General features: G+C 46.6%; 1 protein-coding gene across 4 annotated transcripts in view; it reads right to left on the bottom strand.

Annotated features, from left to right (window-relative positions):
* WWOX (WW domain containing oxidoreductase) overlaps window positions 1-23360 on the bottom strand; it is a 907225-nt gene that overhangs the window by 665123 nt on the left and 218742 nt on the right. For all 4 annotated transcript variants that reach the window (XM_070388665.1, XM_070388666.1, XM_070388664.1 and 1 more), the window contains exon 6: window positions 10909-10997. In XM_070388665.1, coding sequence (XP_070244766.1) covers window positions 10909-10997 — 89 coding nt within the window. The remainder of the gene's footprint in view (window positions 1-10908; window positions 10998-23360) is intronic.

The following is a 23360-nucleotide window of genomic DNA, read 5'->3' on the forward strand; positions in this document are numbered from 1 at the left end:
ACCTAGGCACTGCTGTGCTTTTAGCCAGACACACTCTGCCGAGGTCCCCCTCCCAAACCTCTATCACTGCTGCACTCACACTTCTCGCACCCACTCCCGGTACCTCTGAGACCGCCTTCTTCTTCATTCCGTTTCTGCTTATCACTACTCCTTAATGTCAGCTCAAATGCCTGTTTGATTATGAGTCGGTGACTGAACGGTAACAACATTTGAAGCTTAGAAGGCAGACTGAAGAATTCTGCCGCTAATTGAGAGGCTCCGTGTGTATTTTTCATAATGACGAGATATTGAGGGCTTTCTCACAAAGTGAAGAAAACCAATGCCTCACAATATTAAGAACAGAGTGCAGTGACAAGCGGATCAACTGAAAATATCATCTTCCCCGGGGATCTTCAGCCGGCTGCCACAGTGCAGCACTGGTGATGTACTGCAAACGTATATTCAAGTTTTTAGGCTGACGAGAGCTAGCTTCTCAACAATTTACTGGGGCTGGGAGGGAGAAGGGAGAAAGACGGGTCCCTGGTTATTAAAATGCAATTTCAGTGTGGTTTAAACAAAACTTCCCAACATGTCAATTATGTGAGAGGAGAATTCCAATGTGCCAATGGGGGTGGTTAGAAGGTATCAGGAGGAACACCGAGCTGGATTCGCCAGCCAAGCTGGAAAATACAATTTTAAACCACAGACACTGTGACACTTTTTTTTTTCTTCTGAGTCTTACATAATCCAAGAGTTCTCTGCGAGTCACCAGACATTAACCTTAACATCACGAGTTTCCTGTGTCCGTGCTTATACAGGTCTGAAAACAGCCTGGTCATGTGGCTCAAGCCCACACCTGGTTAGAAGGGCAGCTGTATTTTCTGTACCTGAAATAACTATTATGCAAAATTACTTCACAATTTGTTTCCCAAGATGTTCTAACATATAACCTCCATACCACCCAAGGAGATACCAAGGCAAGAACTTCAAATGGCTAAGAACTACTGCCTTAAAATCAAAGTTGAGGTCACCAGTGCAACAGTTGAGTTTCCACTTCTGGTTGCCCTTCCTTCCCTCCTTCCTTTCCTTTCCTCCCTCCCTCCCTCACCCTCGCCCACCCACCCATCCATCCACTCCCTTTCTGGAGCTTCTGCTATGGCAGTAAAGTTAACACCTGCAAAGGATGATGATAACAACGACAAACATCATGTTACGATCTGAAATGCATTAAATCTTTACTAGGTATTCAGGTACTACGTTTCACGAACACTTTGTTATTTAAACCTTTCAACCATCCTGCGGAGAAGGCAATGGCACCCCACTCCAGTACTCTTGCCTGGAAAATCCCATGGACAGAGGAGCCTGATGGGCTGCAGTCCATGGGGTCGCTGGGAGTCAGACACGACCGAGCGACTTCACTTTCACTTTTCACTTTCATGCATTGGAGGAGGAAATGGCAACCCACTCCAGTGTTCTTGCCTGGAGAATTCCAGGGACGGGGGAGCCTGGTGGGCTGTCATCTCTGGGGTCGCACAGAGTCAGACATGACTGAAGCGACTTAGCAGCAGCAACCATTCTGCAAGGGTACTACCGTCACCTCCCACTTTTACTGATGAAGAAACTGAGGATCAGAGAGATGAGGGAATGTGCCAAGGTCACCATGTTAGCAAGGTGTGGAACAGGGCCTCAGAGCTAAGACAAAGATGAATTAGCCAAGGTTTCTGCTTCTCTGGGGCTCAGTCTAACAAAGAAAAATCAATATAGAAAAAAGCATCCCAAAGTACTCCACGCCCGATGACTGGGGGTGTGGTCGATGCTCCCACAAGTGCCTGATCATTCCAATGACAGTGTGGACACAAGAGGAGGCGAAAAGCAAGGCTCCACAGAGAACACGACAGAATCAGCCAGCGAGCAGGTCAGGGGCAGGTGGGGGGCAGTGGCACAGGCCCTGAGTCAGGAGGCGGAACTGTAACCACCTGGCTTCCCGGGCGGCTCAGTGGTAAAGAACTTGCCTGCCACTGCAGGAGACGTGGGTTCGATCCCTGGGTCAGGAAGATCCCCTGGAGAAGGAAATGGCAACCCACTCCAGTATTCTTGCCTGAGAAATCCCATGGACGGAGGAGCCTGGCAGGCTATAGTCCATGGGGTCACAAAGAGCCGGACACGACTGAGAAGCTCAACAGCAAAGCGGAACACAGAGGCACAGGGCTGGGGCGATCTGATCAATAAATGCAGCAGCAGGATGGACCAGCCTCCAGAGGCCACCCAAGGGTCTTGCTTGCAGGAGTGGACCAGGGCTGGTTTGTGTTTGAGAGCGACAGCTCTGGCCGTTCAGATGTCTGAATTGCAAAGTGAGCCTCTGGTCACCTGCTGCCTCCCAGATCAGCGTCACTAGGAAAACAGGCAGGAGCCAAGGGGAAATGAACGCTGACACTTGGAGTAAAGGCAGAGACAACTGCTGCCACTTCCGCTTATACAGACTTCAGGGACAGACACCTTTTAGGCATTTGGGAGAAAAACCACCTGAACACTTAATTGAAGGGATGAACATCTCTTCTCGTGAGTGGTGTTTAACCTCTTTTACATGTATTTCAGCAACACAATTTCCTCTCGACGATAGGAAACTGGCTGGAAGGTGCATCCCCTTCAACCTTGAAGTGACCTTAACCACCTTCCCCGCAGGCAGGGACGGGCTGCCATCCATCCAAGGACAAAACTCCTTCAGAGACACCACGTGCTACATGACGCATTTCTGAATGAGACAGAGCTTTCTGATTTTCCAAACTACTATCAAAGCAGAATTCAGCAACAGGGCAGATTTTGGACTCAGCTCTAGTCTCACCATCTACTAGCTGGCATGAGCTGGGTCAAGATCTTTAATCTCTTCCCTGCTGATTTCTTGACCTATGAAATGTGGCTGAGCATCATATTAGGCTGAACCATAAGACACTGCCTTTCTTCTACAATTTTTGACCTACCCCATGAAGTCCTTGTGAGGATAAAATGGGATGGCAGACGAGTGCTTAGCTGTGTATGACACATAATAAACAGGTGATAAATATTAGCAATTACTATCTCCATCATCATTTTACAGTTCCAAGTCCCAAGCAGGGCTTCGGTGTCTTCATTATTTAAACAATACTTGCTTGTCTTAGTTGACCTGCTTTCCCGTATGGTGGCGTTTCCACAACTCAGCACAGCACACTGTTCTATTCGAACTCTTATCTCTTCTTTCAGCCTCTAAGGAACACAGAGTGCTATCTGCAGAGAACTGAAATGAATCATGCCCACAACACTGGCTATATATACTGATTTATCTGGACCAGACCTAACAAAATCCAAAACGGAATGTGACTCTCATAGTGAGGCAAGATGTTTTTCAAATGAGTTACATTTCAAGGGACAAAGGGATTCTAGTCCAAAGGTTAGCACCACAACCCCCAGACCAAATCCCAAATCCAACCCACTTCCTGTCTTTCTAAATAAAGTTTTATTGGAATCTGATCTTGCCCAATCATTTACACATTATCAGTAGCTACTTCCACATTACCGCGGTCTCACTCAACACTCAAGAGACACTCAACACTGTTGAGTGGCTGCTACAGAGACCATTTGGTTCATGAAGGGAAAAACATTGGTATAGCTATTCATTTATATAAATATTTATTTATCTGATTCTTTCTAGAAAAACTTTGCCAACTCATGCTCTGGTCCAGTGCTGTAAGTAATCAATGCTGAACACCAGCAACTAAGTTCATACTGTTTGCTGGTATTAAAGCCCTAACATCGGCTATGTATGCAGTGGTGGGCTGGAGGGTGAGGCCGGAGGCAACCACAGAGTAACTGCATGTACTCTCCAAAGCCGGGCTTTTATTCTTCCTGGAAGGGAAGGTTTTTTTGTGTGTCTTCAATTAACATACATCACTTAGACTTCCGGAAACATGATAGCGATGGCTGAACCTAGAATTCTGTTGGGAAATCAAAACTGTTTATTTTGCAAACATTGCTGTGGTTAATTCAAACACATTTTCATGTATTCCTTGGCAGTGATGACTTTTAATGATGGCAAAAAGGCTCACTGAATTTTTTTTTCCCTAACACATTTAATTGCAAAATGGCTCTTAATTAATTTAACAACCATTCTTCTTCGGTAAGGATGTGTTTTTGAAGATAGTCAGCACTGCGCAAAGTTATAAAAAAAAAAATCCTTATGCTTCACGACAATTTTAAAAGAGTGATAGGCACAGGAGAAGCGAGAGGGCAAATGGTTTAATTTCAACGTCTAGCTCAGTTCCTGGCACTGTTGTAAACACTAAATAATTAATGACATGAAGGGAAAAACTTTTAAAAATAAGCCAAAAGAGGAGGGGAGAAGAGGCGTGTGGAGTACTTTGGTATCTGACAATACAGAGGTTAATTATTTTTCCTGCGGCCCACTGTAATTCTCACTTATTCAAAGCAAGCTGCCCTTAAGGCCACTCAAATCATCCAGAAAGCTGCCCAAAACCAGGGGAAACAATAGCAGCAATGGCAAAGGAGACAGTCTACCCATTGGCTCCAAAAGAGAACTGGGAAGTACCCCCTCGAGTCCATGGCTTTGCGAAGAGTAACAAAGACCAGGGGGAAGAGGACACAGCAGCGGACTGAGTACTCTGTGGCAGTGCAGCATCACCATAGGAGCGGTATTTCTGCTCAGGGCTGGTCATGCATACAGTCTGTGGGCAACGTGAAGCTCGTGTCCTCTCTCGCCTTGGCTGCAAGGGATCTCAAAGCTCATTTCCAGGCCCAGTTTTTTAAAAAATACTTACTTATTGGCTGCACCAAGTCTTAGCTGTGACATGAGGATCTGTGATCTTTGCTGCAGCGTGCGGGACCCAGTTTCCTGATGAGGGCTCAAACCTGGGCCCCCTGCACTGGGAAGTGCAGTCTTAGCCACTGGACTACCAGGGAGTCCCCAGGTCCACTTCACCAATGGTTGTAAAGACTTCATGAGATCCCCACTTCCTCTACGATCACGTCTGACCAGTCCACTCTGATCCTCTTTTCCTGTTTTGACAGAAATCTGTCTTATGTCCATTGTATCATACTGGATACATTCGTGAAAACCTCTCGAGTCACTGAAGGATCCAGACGGGAACGCACACACTGTGCCGGCCACGGGCGCAGCACCGTGAGGCGCGTCTGCCTGCCTCGTGCGCGGCCTCCTCTTCTCAACAGGCCTGGCAAGTCTGTGCCGGGACCGGCTCGACATGCACCGTGGCCCTCGGACACACCCAGCCCGTTTTCTGCTTTTGGAAGTAAACTTTTACTGGGACACAGCCATGTTCACCCGTGTAAGTACTGTCCGCAGCTGCCCACTGACACAGATGACCTTACGGCCCGAGAAGTCGGAGGTGCTTCCTCTCTGGCTCTTCTCAGAAAAGCGTACTGACCCCTGTACTATACTCTCTGTGTTCGTATTTTTGTTTAATAAGGGACGACAGAACACCATCTGTTTCACAAATATTGTTTTAAAGAATTATGTAAGAACATTTGATGCCTAAAGAGTTAAGCTTCAGAAGGCAAAACATCTACTCTGGATGGAAGCCTTCTCTGATGTTTCTAGACACGTTAAATGCTTCATAGTATGGTTTTTTAATACCTCAAGGTGGAAAATGTAGGGGATGGGGAAAAATCAACTTGTAGACTTTGAAAAATTTTTCGTAAGACACCATAATTAAGATCTAGATTTAGAGAGTTTATTACAGCTAAAAAAAAAAAAAAAAAATCTGCCTCTCTGTTTTTTTTTTCTTTTAGTTTTCAAACTGTTCAGAAAAGCAAAGCAACATGATACTCTGTTACAAAAACCAGAAATGGATTTCTCATGTTGAGCAAAAAGTAACAGAGATACATGGGCTAAAACCTTATTCTTAAAACCAAACTGAGAAGAAGAAAAGATTAAGCTGTAATTTACACATTGGTCTTACAGGGTAATTTAACCCTCAAAATTTGGGATTTATTTATAATTTATAGCCCACCCACTTCTGTAGAAGGACTGGAGACAGCAAAATTGGAAATAAGAATCCAAGAAAATTACATCTGGGATTAGTACTTTCTGAAAGTCCTGAATTTTCAAGTTCTAAAAAGTGAAAATAAATAACTTTGTTAAGATTTCTCCCTCAAATGTATAAACAGTAAAGAGGAAACTGAAAAAGTATTCTTTGGATTTTTCTTTAAACACCACTATCCAATTTTTAAGTGAAAGTATTTTAAGTATTTTTAAGTGAAATAAAGCCTGATTTCCTTAAATTCTGCTGGAGACAGAAAGATGAAAAGAGAAAGTAGAGATCCATGACCAAAACAAAGTTCTAGAAATCTTTAGAATTGCAAGTGTTATTTTAAAATTATGTTATGATCAACTTCCATTAATTGCTATGATGAATCAAAGACCTTAGATGATATTATAAGAGCTAATTGGTAACTGAAAGCCAAGCAATAAATTTCCTATATTATATGCCATCACTGAAAGTTTTCAAATTTCAAAACTGGAATCCAGGTGTCCATTATTTCAGAAATATATAGAACTCAAACCATAAAACAGTATCTGATAAAGGAAATGCATATATATATATATATATATATATATATTATATATGTATTTAAACCCCTGAACTGTTGTTATAGGGCCTGTTCAAAATGAACGCTTTTTGGTAAATTAAGCAGTTAGTATCATGGATGAAACTGTGCAAAGGTATCCCAAACAATACCCTACTGGCTTCCAAGCCCACTACAGAAAATCCTGATGCTCGGTCGGAATCATCAGCAAGGGTCCGAGCTCTTCGCATTTTGATGGAGGCCCTGACCAGTCAGGCAGCAGGAGCACGGAGGCTGGCTGCTTTCCGGGACTGCGGTTTCAACAAAAATATCCTGAAAAACTCAAGACTGGCTGGGACTTACCACAGGCTTCGGTTTGGAACTTTCCAGTAATGCCCCAAAATAATCGGACCTGAGACACACTGGCCGACCACTACCACCACTGACGCTGGGGAGAAGTGCCCCTGGGAGCACTGAGGCCCCCTGGGCTGACCACCCAGAAGAAGGAGTGGAGGGGGCCAGGAGGAATGGGGGGTGAAGGGGAGCGGGCAGACAGACAGACTGCGTGGGCGCAGGGATGCATTGGTTGGGGCGTGCAGAGCCTTACAAAAACTGGCTTGAAGACAACACCACCACCTACCGAGCATTCTTGCCAAACAAAAATTAAACAGGAATCTGACTGAGCCTTCAGCCTTGGCTACCATTTCACAGGAAACAGAGAAGACAAAAGAACCAGCTGAATGACACCACCGGGGTGCAGTCAGTGAAACACAGACCACAGAAAACTCTAGAGGACACACCTGCCCTTGAAACACATATGCCGCACTAAATAAAGAGAAATTTAGAAGCTGGAGAAAAACATACAGGCTAAGATGCATTGACCTGATTTGGTTTCTGATTTAAGTAAACTGAGAGAACAGAATACTCATTGCCTTGAATGGTGTTCAGCCCCTAAATTTCTGAGTAACTCGGTCCTCAGTAATTCCTACCAACCACCTCAAGGGCGAGGTGGAACAAGAAGAGGGGTCGCTGTGGATTCAGACAGACTCGGGTTCCAATGCGGGATCTGCCACTTGCTAAAGTCAGGAAAGAGAGTTGGCCTCTCGGTGAGAAGCTGGAGCCTTTCCACTGGGAAACAAAGATAAAATGAGTCATGCCTGGGGATGACTGTAAGGAATTAGAGCGAGGACATGGGCTTAAGTGCTGAGCGTGTTGCCTTGCATGGGATAAACAAACGTCAGGAAGGAATTATGATTTGCATAATCACTGTTAGCAGGGCTCATTCTGAAAAGGCTCAGTCCCCACCCCATGCCACCACACACCCCCCAAAAAAACATAAAGAAGAAGAATATCCAAGAAGAGGCTGAATCCACATGCCCTCCTGGTGGAAGGAGACTGGCTCATCTGTACCATGAGCTGCATCTCCCAAAGAGGTTCGCATTTACACCCGTTTCTACCTTTTCCAGGCTCAGACCTCACACACTGCTGCCTGCCCTGGCGTGGCAAGACCACCGGGCTGGGGCAGGACCCGAGGGGACGCACACAGTAAAAAGCGCCCGCACGGATGCCCGGCCTGCCCGCAGACGGGACTCGGCACGCGTCCACGTGGCACTTCAGTGGACGGGTTCTTCCTCTCCTCAGTCCAAGGGCGCAGAAAGGAGTGGGTCCAGCATGGGCAGCCTCTCCTTCGTTTGCCATTATGTTTACACACAAGGAGATCTTAACGTCGAAAGACGGGAGCTGAAGATAAGAAGAGAGCGACATGTGTTTTTCTGGCAGTTCAGTCACTGACACTTGAACTCGCTTCTGACAATTCTCAGAATCCACAGACCTGTGAGTGCTGAACTGTCATCTGCCCGGCCGGGGAAGACTTCGCCCTGCTGGTCTTGCAAAGGGAAAGTCGTATGGGATTTTCAAGCTGATTTCTCTAAATCCATGTAAAATACTGGACCCTAGAAAGACTGATGAAAGGAGGTTCGTGGCATGGGGTTGGCTAACAGGAAAACTGCTTTTGTTTCTGAACCAAGAAGTACAGAAATTCAGAATTCATTTGCTAAAATCCAGAATTAGGGCAGAATGGGCGACCGCTTTTCTCCAAGAGTTTGGGCTTGGTGATCACAGAAGGCAGTTGGCTTTGATGATTTCTGAACTACTTAATAGTTAAAAACGAATGGTCCCATTAAGACTTGGAAGGCAGTCCTCTTATGTAACAGTTGGCTGTCCTTGGCTAAACGCCTCCTTCCAGTGAGCTCTGACACCAGGACTGGAGGGAGAGTGAAGAGGCGGTGCGTCTCAGCTCCCACAAGAGTGGCATGGTGTCGGGGAGCAAGCGGAGAGTCAAAGCGGATGAAGTGCTGCCTCTGCCACCAACCTGCCAAGGCACCCTGCGAAAGTCACTCACTGTCTCGGATCTCGGTTTCTGGCCCATTGAGAACAACAGACAGTGCAGCAAAGTGGTTTGGCAGGCGGGCTGCCCAGGCGTGCCCGGCCCCAGCGCCCCTGCTGGCTGGCCGCATGCCCTCGGATAACTCACCCTCTCTGGTCTCGTTTTCCTCAGCTGCGTAATAGACAGGGTGGCAGCACTCACCCTAAGGCCTGCTTGGAGACTTACGTCAGGAAAGCACACAAAGGGCACTGGGTGTGGGGCTCCTAATGAGCTCTCGAGAAACGAGCTGTCACTGCTGCTACGGCTGATACTGTTATTGCTGTTCTCTTCCAAACAACCGCAGAAATACTAGGCCGAGGAGTAGGCTGCCAGCAGTTAAACACCGCCTGCTTGCTGGCAGCACACACAACGGCTTGGGTGAGCTTAACTAGGCCTCCACCAGCCACCACTCTCTTTCCAGAGCCGAGGAGAGAGCCTGGGGCTTTGGAGGCATGTGTTAAATGCGTGTTAAGTGAAGAAGCAAGCGGATAAATGAATCATGAACGGAGGACAGGGCAAATGTTTAAAGAGCTACAGCTCTGTCTTGATGTGAGGTTCTCTGGGAGCTCTGGCGAGGGCTGGCAGCTACCAATCCCTGCCAAGAGGGCACACAGTGGGGCTCGCCTAGGTCCGCTGGCCTGGGGACGATGCCCAGCTAGCTATCACTGGAGCACAGGGCAGGCCCCTGGGGTGGGGGTGGGGGGCAGTGCAGATCTCACTAAAGACTCTGACTTGACATTCAATCTCAAGGACTCAGCCTTGCTCCAGAAAGGGCTTTAGAGGACAGACTTCTCAACGGCCTAAAAGAACGAGTGAGAAAACAAAAGGAGAGAGAAGAATCGGCCACTGGACAGCACTGAAGAGTCGGGCCAACGTCACGCCATCGGAGCATCTGGGCTTAGACACCTCCCCTCCCATCCATCATCTCCGCAGAGAACTGTTAAAACCAGCAACCCCGACGGAGGCCAACCCTGAGACCGCTTGTCACTGATCAGCCTGCTCCAAACTCGGGGACTCTGGTGCCGACTACGGAATTATTTTACCCTTGGCACCACGTGTACTATTATTAACTTAATCTTTGTGTTTAAATCAACTCACTGGAAAAGAAAAATTAAACGAAGTGATTTGTTAAAGAAATTTAAACCGCTATGTTAAATGAGAAACCAGTATTGCTTGCCCTAAAAAAAAAAAAAAAAAAAAAAAAAAAAATCAGAGGGAACTGTAAAAATAAACACTTGGAAACAAAATATCGTAATGAAAAGGAAGCTAACCACCAGCGCTCTCCTCAGTTCTGGCTTTAAGAAGAGCTGCTTGCTCTCTGTTAGGAAAGGCGGTTGGTAAGGGATGGCCAAAAAAAAAATCTGCCAGTCCTCAGCAAAGGCTCCCTCCTACAGGCATTTTTCAAAGTCTGAGAAAGAATGGAAAAACAGAAGTTCTCAGATGTGAGCCCACGCTTTTGGAACCGTGTCCACGTGCCACGTAAAACCATCGCAGGTTTGCGAAACAGTAAAACTTTCTTCCCGTGCTCTGAGGTTCAGCCCCCTTGTGGAACTAGAGAACTGACCTGATCTCTTCCTAAATGCAATTAAAATAGAACTTCTCCTCGATTCTGGGAGGCGCCTTGAAGATGTCTGCGATCAGGATGCAGCCTACAGTCAGCTGGCTTTTATGAGGTCGCTTTTTACTGATGCTTAGTAGGATCTTTTTGTTGTTTTCTGGGAGGCTGTTGTGAGATTGATGACACGTCTCATAATGAGGGGGGCTCAGAGTCAAAGAAATACGGTACACCTCGACCGGGCCAGTATAAATGAGCCTCCTGTTTGGACGCCAAGACGGCACAATAGCCTTCCGTCTTCCCGGTTGTGTTCATCTGATAAAGACATTACAATGGCGAGATATTATGATCTATAACCCCCCGCTGGAACACTCACACATTCTTGGCCTTGAACGCCTGAGCAAAATGCTGCACGCTACGGAGCAGAGCGAGGTCCAGGGTCATTGCTTCTACCTTGGCTTTGTGCTGGAATGAGAGAAAATAAAAAGAAATGATAAATAACAGCAAGTTTAGTTCATGGTATCAAGTTACAGTAAATGTGTTATGGAACATGTCGGAATTCCCCTGTTTAATATTAGACGCCCAGAGAGAATATAAATCATCAGAATGAATAGAAGAACGGGGCTTTTTACTGCCAAGTTTAGGGAGGATGGGAGGCTGGGACTCTGCTAAAACTCCAGGCTGAGGGGCTGTACTGTTTGACTCAGCACCCGAAACAGGATCCACAGGGTCCGAGGGCTCACGTGTCTCCTCTCTAAGTGACTCCTAAAGGAAACTATAACGACAGGGGTACTCCAGGATGGAGCCCGCCTCCTGCAGGAACATCCGAGGCCACGTGGGAATCTCAAAAGCTGCCATCTGGGCTCTGAAACCACTCCACTAAGCCTGCCTCAAAAATGAAACACAAGGCGTGGACAGAAAGTACAAAGGCAGGCAAAGCTCGGTAACACCAACGGAGCCCGACAGCTCCGCACGCCCCTGCTTTAGAAACGCAGACGAGCCGGGTTAGAGAGCCCTGGTTTAGAGACCCTGTGAGCTCTGCGGACGTGAGGCACACGTGGGTCACGATAACGATGCTCCTGCTGTCTAACCCCGGGTGACGGTGGGTGGGCACTCACAGGCATCATCACGTGTCACCCCCAGGACAACTGAAGGATCCCTTGTATTTGGCCTGTTTTACACTGTGGCATCTTATAAGAGACTGAATACAGAGCTAAGAAGTGTGGATGGTGAGACCTCAAGCCAGTCTGACACTGAAGCCCAAACTCCCTCCTGGAGCCACACCGGAAGCGCTCCACAGTCACTGAAGCCGCCCCACCCCACTGCACGGCCCCCAGCACAGTTCCAGAAAGACCATGCCTTTCAAACAGGCCCTGTGTTTACCAGGCCCTCCCGATTTTTAAGTCTGCCTGGACTCTGCTGTGTTGGCTGAAATGCTATGACTTTTTAGATCTCTCTCCTCAGAACAGACGGCCAGGCTACCTGCCTGTTCAGGTAAGTGGAATCCCATAAGACAAGCAGTGAACTTGGGAATCCTTGTCTAGACTGCGATGCTGAAGTAAGACTAGCGAGAATGACACGGTGCTCGGATGCTCTGAAGGGGATGCCCGTGGCTCAGTGGAGGGCACCCTCCCCCTGGACGGACACACAGGCTGTGTTGAGACGCTTAGTGTGTCTGCAGAAGTCCACCTCGGCCACCAACGCCCTGGACTGCGACCCGAGGCCCAGGCCGTGGACAGTGAACACCAGGCCAATGCAGCTGGAATGCACACAGACTCTGGGCCACCTAAGCTTTCTGAGCCTCAGTTTCCTCACTTGTAAATGAGGAATGTTGATTATCTACTCACAGAGTTGTGAGGCTAAGTGCAAAGCACCTAACAGCCTGCCTGGAAGACAGAAGGTGTTTCATCACTTTAACCGGAAGGAGGGAAGATGCCGTGGTGAAGCTCTTTCCCCGAGGCCACTGTGTAATAAATGGTTGTTCAGGAGGGCGACAGGGCAGCAGGGTGGGTGAAACTGTGTTCACGACAAGTGAGGCTTCCCCCCGAAGACCACGTCGTTCCAGATCACTCTTGGACCCTGGAGGATCCAGGTCCTGCCACTAACAGGGCCCAGTTTCCGGGAAAGGATGTAGAGAGGAATTCAATGACCTCCCCAAACCCCAACACTCTGGCAAAGGCAAGTTGGCCGAAGTGGATTTTAAATTCCTCAGGTAACAGCACCAGCTGCACACACCTGCAGATTCTGGAAGAATGAGAAGCATCTAACCTGATCCAGGAAAAGAGGAGCGTGCCAACACGTGGGTTTCATTAGAGCTTCCTGAGATAGGGGAATATTAGAGCTGGAGGGTTCACAGTAAGGCAAGGCCACAGCCCTCATCCCATTTGAAGGTAAACTGCCACCAGGAGAAGGGGCTGCACCCGAGTGATGCCGTACCCTGTACAGAGGGCTCAGGACTCCAGATGGGGAGCAAACAGCACCCCCACCCCCCATCCCCACTTTCTGTCTGCGTGACGGATGTTTATCTGTGGCTCAAGCCTTTGGAGCAGGAAGTCTGTCAAAATGGCTAGCTTTCCTTCCCCATAGATTCTTATGCCTCCGGAATGCTCAACTACCAGTTCTGACGTTCAGACGTGGCAACTCAAGTGGCCTTTCACCCTCATCCTGCTCCTCAGGCCCCAGCCGCCCCTGGCGCAGAGCACGACACTCGTCGCCAACACAGAATCTTACAGAGCTTTGAATGGATCGCAAGAAGAAAACCGGATATTTCTCCTATTAAGGGAATGGTGGTAAAGACAGACATCGCACCTCTCAGCTGAGTCCCTGATGGAAACCCCCAAGGAATGTGCTGGCTACATATTAGAAAAGAATGCATGTTCATTTTTCCCCCATAAAACAGGGAGAACATTCCCAGATGGTGACCCCAAAGCGGAAATTTCCATGAAAGCGATGGCCTGGCCAAGCCGGCCTTTGTGTTCTTCTAATGTGCGGTTTGCACGTGGTACGCTGTCTTTTGGTACCATCCCCCACCCCCACCACCTCGCCCTTTGCTGGAAGATAAAACACAGGGCTGCCACCACCAATAAGAACAAAATCAGAATGTACGTATCCAGGGGGAACGAGGGGTCACAAGCCATCAAGTCGTTCAACAGACTTGGGTTACTGGGCTCCTGGGGACAGTGACTCAAGTCCACACCCAATCACTCAGGTGATTCCCCTGCCCCTGGTATCGGGTTTCCTGTTTCTGCTACTGACCCTGAGAGAACCAGAGGGACTGCGTGCACAGTTTAGTTAAGCCCCGAGAAGGGAAAACACAGCTTTTAGAAGGAGGGTGCACAAGTGTGCTGATGTGTGTGTGTGTTGGGGGGGTGTGGGTTGCTCTTCTGGTTGTCTAACAAACTTCACAACGTGACAGAAATGTTTTTATCATGGGACGTGCTCTAAATGAGAAGGCAGGGGCTGACGGATTGCAAACAGACAGCATTTCTGAGGGATAAACTGCTGATTGCTAGGTGAAAGCAAGAGGCCCCATCTGCCAATGTAAGCTTTCCTGCTGAGTCTATGAATTTGGGACTGACCACAATCCGCTTTCTTGGTATAACTCATTTCTGCTGTTGTTGTTGTTGACTTTAATTTGGAAGGAATTATAGACTCGCAAGAAGTGGCAAACACAGTACCCGAAAATGCTCACATACCCATCTCCCAGCATCCCCCAGAGGGGACGACTTATCCAAGCAGCACATCATCAAAACCAGAAAATCGACATTGTCACAAAGTAATTCATTAGACTCCAGATGTTACTTGGATTTCACCAGTTCGGGGATGCACTCATTTTCTTTTATTTGAAATATCTATGCGTATAATTCTATGACATTTTTATCACATGCAGAAATTCATAGAACTATCACCACATTCAAGATACAGAACTCTTCCATCTCCACTAAAGAACCGCTGAGTTTTTCAACTAAGATGTTAAATCAGCATATGCCACCCAGGACGTGAAAAGTTCTGACCCTGTCTGGCCAGTCTCTGGGCTCTAGATTTGCAACACACACACACTTCTAGCTTAAAACATTTTTGTAGCTTGGAATGGCCAACAAGATACGACCCAATCCCTTACTGTGTGGCTCACACAAGTGCCTCCGTGTGAGTCAAGACGACCTTCAACAAGGAAGGAGCCCCCAAACTTCAATGTCATAAGAAAACCAAGGATTATGACTAGTTCGTGCCTCGTGTTCCTCCCAGGTCAGTGGGGCCCCGTCACTGTGACTGGCCAGGGGCCCAGGCAGGTGGAGCCTGGGGTGTTTCCATCCTCCTCAACGTCACCAGCCTCCACAGGGTGGGCAGAGAATATGGCTGCATACTGCATGTCGTGGGCTGCCACCCTGCGGTGCCAGGTGTTGCTTCTGCTGATATTTTGTTGGCAGAGCATGTTTTGGGGCTGTGCCTAGCTTCAAAAAGGTGCAACCCCCCACATGCCCAGCAAGAAGAGAAATGCAAACATGTACACAATGAATGACGCACAGTCCATGAGTTTGCCCTCTTTACTCTCCAGGCTCATTTCAGGCCATTTCACTAGTCATAGAAACATTTAGAAAAGACAGATGGATATGGACAAAAAGTATCTACAATGCCACCACCCCAATATTAACTGTTTCCCTATGTCCCTCCCCCCTTCCCTTCTCTCTACCCATCTACCCATCTACCCATCTATCCAGCCAACCAGCCCCCCACCTAGCTTTGGCTGACAGAGACAACTTCCTACTAAACTTTGAATCTTTAAATGCTATAAAATGCCTATCCAACCCTTCCCCAAATCTGCACTCTTTTCTTTAACCACACCAATGTACACAAGTTTATCATCTCAGGGAAAAGAGGAATGCAAACATACCTTAAATTCTGTCTACAGATGCCAGCACCCATCATTTTAAAGCAGGAATGCACAGGTGGCACCCCACACGTGAAGCAGCAGGCAACATCTAAGAAGCTGAGACGCCCACCTGCTCCCAGCCACCCCCAGGTTCAGCCAAAAGACAGAGTAATGAAGCAACCCACATATTTTTCTTCCACTTTCCTGGACGTCGGGGACAGCAGGTGGTGGCACAGCCCACTGACACTCTCTGTAGAACGAGTCTTCCTGGGCTGTTCTTTGCTAAGTTCCCAAAACCTGTCTTAGTGGTTCAAGGGTCTACAAGTGCAGAATCAAGGGGGTTCTTGCTGTTGTTACACAGGACTGCTCTCTCATACCACTGCATGACCACAATCAGCCAAGTACGACTCAGGCGTGGCACTGCCTGAGACCAAAGGAACCATGCGGGGACTGTGTGGAACATCCACGGGGACAGCAGAGCCGGGCTGACCAGGAGGAGCCACAGTCCGGCCTGACAGCAGCACTGGCTGTGTGGCTGCAGGACAGCGGTGTGGCCGCTCTGGGCCTCAGCACTCCTGCTGCAACGGCCATTTGCCTTGAACGACTAGGGCAAAGAGTAGGTATGGTGCACACGAGGTACGAGGCACAGAAGTAACGATCATTATCATTTGTAAAACCACTGTTAGAACAGGACACCGATTCTTTGTTTTTCAACCATAAGGCATATTACCAATTGCAGTCTTTCCTTATTTCACAAAATTTACTTAAGCAGGCTACAGTCCATAGGGTCGCAAAGTGCTGTACATGACCGAGTGAGAGAGCACAGCACGTGATATGCTTGGCATTTATTTTTCATTGAAGAGTCATGGGAAAAGTCTTTTGAAGTATCTATCATTTCCCCCATTTCACAGCCTCGAAAACACAGGTTTTTACAGTTTAAAGTGGCACAGCCTAGACACTGATTTGGGTTTCGAACTGAGACTCGACTGGTTCCAACACTCGTGTCTTCACTGGATTATCACTACCGGCCCTAGCCCTGTTCTCGTATTCTTCAATGCCTGACACTGAGAAGCTATCAAGAAATTAACGTCCTCTATAAATTCTTGTTTGTGTCTATTTTACATCATATTTATTTCATACACTTAGAATTTACAAGAGAAGCCTAGTAGTGAAGGAGAAAATGTAACCAAGGCAATAATGTACATTCAGAGCTTATTGCTAATGGCACCCTGCAAATTCTAATCCAATGGGCCTTAATTGCATTATGCTGATGCCTCTCACCCTTCCACTTTACATATGCTTGGTCCTGATTTTATGTTCTGAAAACTTAAATAGGAGTTGTCACATTTACAGCAGCGGGAGACACCAGCGATGAGCATGTTATTGATATGACATTATTCACTGAACTACAGTACAGACCTAACTACACTGGTTCCGTAACTTGTCAGAATCCTATGTGGTACTTTGTATTGCTCATTTCTTCAGTATTATGAAAGTGATGTTATTGTGGCTGTGGGTGTCAGCCTCTTTGCTGGGAAACGCAGGAGCAGACAGGGACGTGCGTCTCCTTTTGGCTCTTGTATGTCTCAGAGCAACCCAAATCAGCATGGTGAGAGAGCTAGATGGGAGTCTGCCCAACCTTGAACAAGTCTAAAGATAAAAAGGACGCCCTGATCAGGGACTGACCTGGTGGTCCAGTGGCTAAGGCTGCATGCTTCCAATACAGGGGGCCTGGGTTCGATCCTGGCTCTGGGAACTAGATCCCACATGCACAACTTTGCATACTACAACTAGTTACACATTGCAACTAAAGATCACGTGTGCTGCAATGAGGATCGAAGACCCTGCGTGCTTCAACTAAGACCCAGCACAGCCAAAATGTTAATAAATGAATATGTTTTAACAAAAGGATGTTCTGATAAGTGCTCTTTCTGCAACAGCATTTCTACCCAAGGAGAAGGCAGAGTTTAAGAGTCTCTTTTGTGGCTCTCCGCGCCTGTGTCACTTGGTACGCCTCTGCGCCTTTCACCAGGAAAACGCTCTTGAAGAAGAGTCCAATTTACAAAATAGGGAACCAAACCAGAAACGACCCTTAGCAAAGCCCTGGGTTTTCCTTCAAGCCTTGAAGGAGAAGGGTTGACTTCGTCATTCCTGACCTTCAGATCACCCATCAAGCAGGAAACGTCACTCCTGAGCTTCCACAGATGCCCCCCCCAACCAAAGTCCGCCCTCCCTCCAAAATACAGTGATAAACATGCCTAATAAGAAAATCATGACAATACTTTTTTCATTACACATAGGTCAAAATTTCTGCCTTGGGTTGCTGGAACTTAATTTATAAAGTAACTGTTTCAATATCTATAGGTGATTGTGAGGCTGATTCAAGGAGAAACTGCACCGGATAACGGCTTATTTAATTTGGTGTATGACTTACGCACCACGTAAAGTAAAACTATTAAAGATGCTTAGACAGTAATTGGCAGTATTTTGCACTCTGGACAAAAAAATGCTTATCTTGCCAGAAACTAACAAGAGAAGGAAAATTATTCGAAAACCTTCCAATTTCCCTCTATGCTATGCATTCACTTTGCAGCTTAAAAACAGTTTAAGAGGATGGCAAATGGCACGGGAGCTTGGCAGCCGACATGATCGGGCATTTACGCCTGGCTATTGAAGAAAGAGACTTTTTTCATGGTGAATTTTTCATCCTAATGTAAGTGATGATTTACGTTAACTATAGGTAAAGCATGGTTACATTTTCCTGAAGGATTGCAGGCAAGTAGAGAGTAGTACAATAAGTTGAAGCGTAAAAGCTTTCTCTGTCATAATATTTATTATAATGGCATATAAAATAGCTGAAATAAATAATAGATGACTAAAGGTAAATTCATATGATAAAGAATCCTTCAGCAGACACCATTACTTTTGACTGTTTGAGTTTTATACACAGTTGAAGACTCTTTAATAAACAGGCCCCATGTCTTATGTAAGTACTGGAACATCCACGGCGTGCTCTAAAGGCAACAGACTGGACATCAGCTAATCTACTGCATAATTATATCCTCAACAGGAGCAGCCTATATGTTTTGAACATTTTAATACGTAGGTTCTTAATGAAACTTGTTAAGCATCTGAAGCCCCTTCTTTGCAGAAGTTGCTGATAAAATAAATCCGGTGCCCTGCACCCCAAGATTCAGATAGGTGTACAGACAAATGGAGACAGTGGCATCGACATTTATACACAGCATCACGTGTAAACTAGACAGTTGGTGACAGGTTGCTATTTAACACAGGAAGCCCAGCCTGGCGCTCTGTGATGACCCAGAGGGGTGGGTTGGGGGAGGGGAGGGACGCTCCAGAGGGAGGGGCCATATGCATGTTGGGGCTGAACTGTGTGGTTGTACAGCGGAAACCAACACAACACTGTCAAGAAATTTTCCTCCAATTAAAGAACAATTTTTTTTTTTTAATAGGAAAAAAAACTCACAGAGAGATGTGGGGTCTGTTGACTATCTAGTGACAGGTCAGTGGCAGTTTGTTTCAATGACTACAGAGAAAGAGAAACGAGAATATCTGCTCTGGTTGAAAGGCTTCTGGATTCCACTTGAAAGACCCGTGAAGTGTGAGAGATGCTCAGATGGAGAGAGACGATCTCCATTATGACGCTCAGGATGGAGAGAATCACACGCTACCAGGACAGCATCTGCCTGGAGGATTCTCACCATGGACATGCCAGCCCCAGGGGACACCCGGTGGGGTCTGGACACGTTTCTGGGGGAGGGCTGCTCTGGTATCTTGGGGGTAGAGCCCAGGGATGCTGACAAACATCCTACAGCGAGCCCCAGATGGGAACAGTGCTGAGGCTGCGTGTGTCGGTTTGGGGACAGGGACTGTGATTCACCCCAAGTGGGCTTCAACAATTTAAATTTATCCTTATTTATAAAAATATAACTGGTTCACTGAGCAAAGTACAAATAATACAGAAGTGGATAACGTATCAAGCGAAAGTATCTGGGATCCTGCTGCCCCAAGATACACAGAGTGACGGTTTGAGGCAAAGCCTTCCAGGATACATTTCCCACACGTATAAAAACACTGGGCCGCAGCGGATTTCTACAAACACTGTGTCGTAGCTTACGTGTTAGTCTACTCTGTAATCTGGTTTTTCACAATCAACACCTAAGAGAATACACCGAAACGGAACTCCACCCACATTCTTCTCAACCAGTAGGTTTACCCAGTAGAGGAGTGTTCAAACATTTATTAAAAATTGATCTGGGGCTTCTCTGATGGTACAGTGGTTAAGGCTCTGACCTTCCAATATAGGGGGATGGGTTTGATCCCTGGTCAAGGAACTAATACCTCATATATTACACAGCACAACCAAAAAGACAAATAAAAATTTTTTAATCCAGTTAAAAAATTTATTAAAAAAATGATCCCCTTTGGATGTCTCAGTCCTCTACAGCCTTCACTAGCTTTGTGAACTTTTTACTTAAATTCCCAAAGCTTGACCTTACTTATCTGTAAAAAATAGAAATAATAGAAGAATCCCTTCCCTGGGATTACTGTGGGAACTCAGTAAGATAATATCCATGGGAAGCACCTTAAACACATATGCTCCAAGTGCTAACTATTGCTGTTGCTGTAATTAATATCACTTTATGTAGTTTCCAGGTTTTTGTTCCTAAAAGCAATGTTGTAAAATCTATGTTTTGCAATAAACAATTTTTTTCTATAGGATAAGATCCTGGAAGTAGAACTGCCATGTCAAGTGACATCTATATTTTAAATTTTGATGCATTTTTGCTGGGTGTCCTCCAAAAAGGTTAGAGCAATTTCTATTCCCAAGAACACTGCAGGAGACTATGAAAGAAAATCGAAACAACTGAAAATCCACACTGATATTTACAGTCGATTAAAATGAAGTTTCATATCTCTGTCTCTGATTTCTGGTACACAGTGAGTGGCACAGAGCAGGTTTCCAAGACAGGGTTTAATTTAGAACATGAATGAATGAATAATGCACCACCGGAACCCGGGACAAATTCCTCAGAAGAGATAAAAGTAGGCTAGTGAGGCTGGCAACAGTGATTTCCCATAATCCGCTGCAAAGGCAGGTTTTCTCCTGAAGCTTCAGGCCCGCTGGCTGCTGGCCTGCCACTCAGAAGCTGGCCACGCTGCCTGCTGACGAATGTGAGCCCCATATGCAGAGAATGCAGTAAACATACAATGGTACCACCATGCCTGGGGAGTGACCACGACAGTCACTTTCAATTTGTGGATAAGTCCAGAGAGGAATCTTCCTGAGGTTCTGCAGAAGCAAAGCAGCATATTCAACAGACGAACTAGAAAAGGTTAAAAAGAGTATGTGCTTCCCAGAGAAACAGTTTCCTGCTTAAGGTGGCATCTGTCTAGACAGCCTCTAATAAGTTCCAACAAAAGCACCCAGAAAGGCAGAAAAGCTAGAAACTCGGTTCGCAGCACACACACACACACACACACACACACACACACACAGTGAAGATGTCTGCAAATGTTGCACGTCTTCTACATTAGCCATGGGACCAAATAACTTACTTGTAAAAAGGAACTGGAAAAGGAATTGAAACAGCGATAACAAAGAAGATGCTCTTTTTTAGGGAAGGAGATTTAATTATTAAATCACTTATGGCCTGGTTTTGCCGGTTAAAATGGTAAGAGACAGTAAACAGCTTTATACTATATAAGAGAAAATGTAAATCATGTATGTGAAAGTTTCAAGAAGAAAAATATCAGAAGGGAGGGAGGGAGAAAGGAAACAGAGGGAGGGAGGGGAGGGAAAGAATATGAGAGAGAGAAAGACGGAGGAGGAAGAAAGTCAGTTTAGCTTCCAAACTAGCAGCAGCAGGGGAAAAAAATGCTTGGGGTTCACAGGATACTAAGAAACTGGATCGATGCAAAAATAAAATCCAAAAAAGAACTAAAATTATTAATAAAGGAAAACACCTGATAGACAGGAAATACAAAATGAAATTTAGAAATTAGTAGAGATTCACACATAATCACAAGAGAAATTAAAAGGATTTAAATTCACACGTTAAAGGCAGAAGCCAACTAGAATTCAAGAATGACCTCCATGTTGTATAAAATAGATAGTGTGGACAGAGAAAACCAGCACCTCCCAGACCTGCTCTCCCTGGTCCACAGTACTGGGCTATGTTGAGAAGAGACCTACCAGCTTGGAACTACGTTTCCCAGCCTGCACTGTGGTGGGGCAGGGCCTCCAGGTTTCCACCAATGGCCTGTGAGTGGAATATGTGTGTGCGCGTGTGCGTGCGTGAGGCCCTCCACCCTGGGCTACTCATCACGTGACCTGGGTTTCCCATATTCTTTCTCCTTCCATCTGAGGGATGCAGACCGTAACGATTTCTAGTGAGGCCACTAGATGCAAGGAGCTCCCATACTTTATGCACTGAATGGGCCACCGCCCCCTATCAACTGGGGACACCCGATGTGGATCTGGAAATCACCTGGTACAGCTGTTGTCTCTCACAACTTCAAGTGGCAGTGCAGTTGGCGGCTCCCTGCTGCTTTCACCTGAAGAAGCAGCAGCACACTGTTGGCAAGCAGAAATGAAACTTGGGACATTAGGGGGTTTAAAAATCCAATTGATTCTGGAGCCCAAACAGTATAAAATAAGCCTGAAAACAACTCTGAGAGCATATAGCCCGTTACAATCCCAATCTCTGAATTAATTCAAAGAACTCAGGCCAGGAGCATGTATCAGGTTAGTGATATAACTTTTCCACCCAAGTCCTTTATTCCAGGTAGCGGTGTGGTTGCTAAGGAATAGAGAGAAGGAGAGACAGAGGTAGACAGACAGATTGAGAGAAGCTCAGAAAACAGTCAGGTGCTCCTGTCCCATGAGGTTTCGCAGGCTTGTCTGACAGCTTCCCCAGGACTGCTACTGAAAGGGAAGTCCTAACAGGAGCCTAGGAAAGAGGGGCCCATGAGGAGTGGCAGAATGACGCGCAGATTCACAGCAGTGACCAGGCGACCCTGCCCTTCAGTGCCCAAAGCATGCCAGCTTGGGCACGGGCATGTGGCCACGTTCACATCCGCCTCCGAGGTCTGCTCTCTTGTAGCCAAAAGGGACAGTGAATCACGTGGGGGTAATTCTGTTAAAAGGCAGCTAAGTTAGAGAGCGCGTGTTTTCAGAAGAGCAGTGCACACAGCGTTAGAGCTGGGGAGGGGACACCACCTTGTCAGCGTCCATTAGAAGCCACTTTGGAATGCGCGCACGTACGGCGGCTCGGCCTCGGCGCGCCTTCTTCAGTATTTATAACAGTGTTGTCCCTGCTCCCTCTGGTTCCCCGATACAGACGGTCTCTTCAGGCAGAGCTTCTGCTGCCGACAGGGGATGGGGTGGCCAGAGCTTTCTCTGGTGTAAAGGGAGGACCTCGTCCATGTGGTCCCCTTTTTCTCAAGGAAAGCAGACTTTAGAGGCTGCACTCCTTTTGGGGGCACCAGGTCTGCAGCACAAGCCCCAGAAGGATTCGGGGGAGTTCTGGCTGAGGATGACGTTTTCTAGTTCATCTAAGTGTCACCGCTCATCACACAACCAGGAGTTGTCAGACTTCCTGCCCCGGGCACACTTAAAAAACCCAGTCCAAGGGGCAAGCGCTCACTGCTAATTAAACACTTAGGAGGGCTTACTCTCTGACAGGTACTATTCAGAGAAGGGAGGATTATGGACTCTGCTACATTTCACCCTGTTGAGCCGTTACAAAGTAGACTCAATTACCTGCACTTTTCAAACAAAACAAAGGCTGAAAAAGCATCCAAAAAAAAATTCTGCTTGAAAAGCCATATAATCAGCAGTTGGCAGAAGTGGGATTTTAGTTTTTCCTCCACTCTGATAAGCCATTCCTCCTTAAGATAGTATTATTGCTTTGGTGCCAGAACTTTCTTTCCAA

Source organism: Bos mutus, chromosome 18 (assembly GCF_027580195.1).
Source record: "Bos mutus isolate GX-2022 chromosome 18, NWIPB_WYAK_1.1, whole genome shotgun sequence".
NCBI lineage: Eukaryota > Metazoa > Chordata > Mammalia > Artiodactyla > Bovidae > Bos > Bos mutus.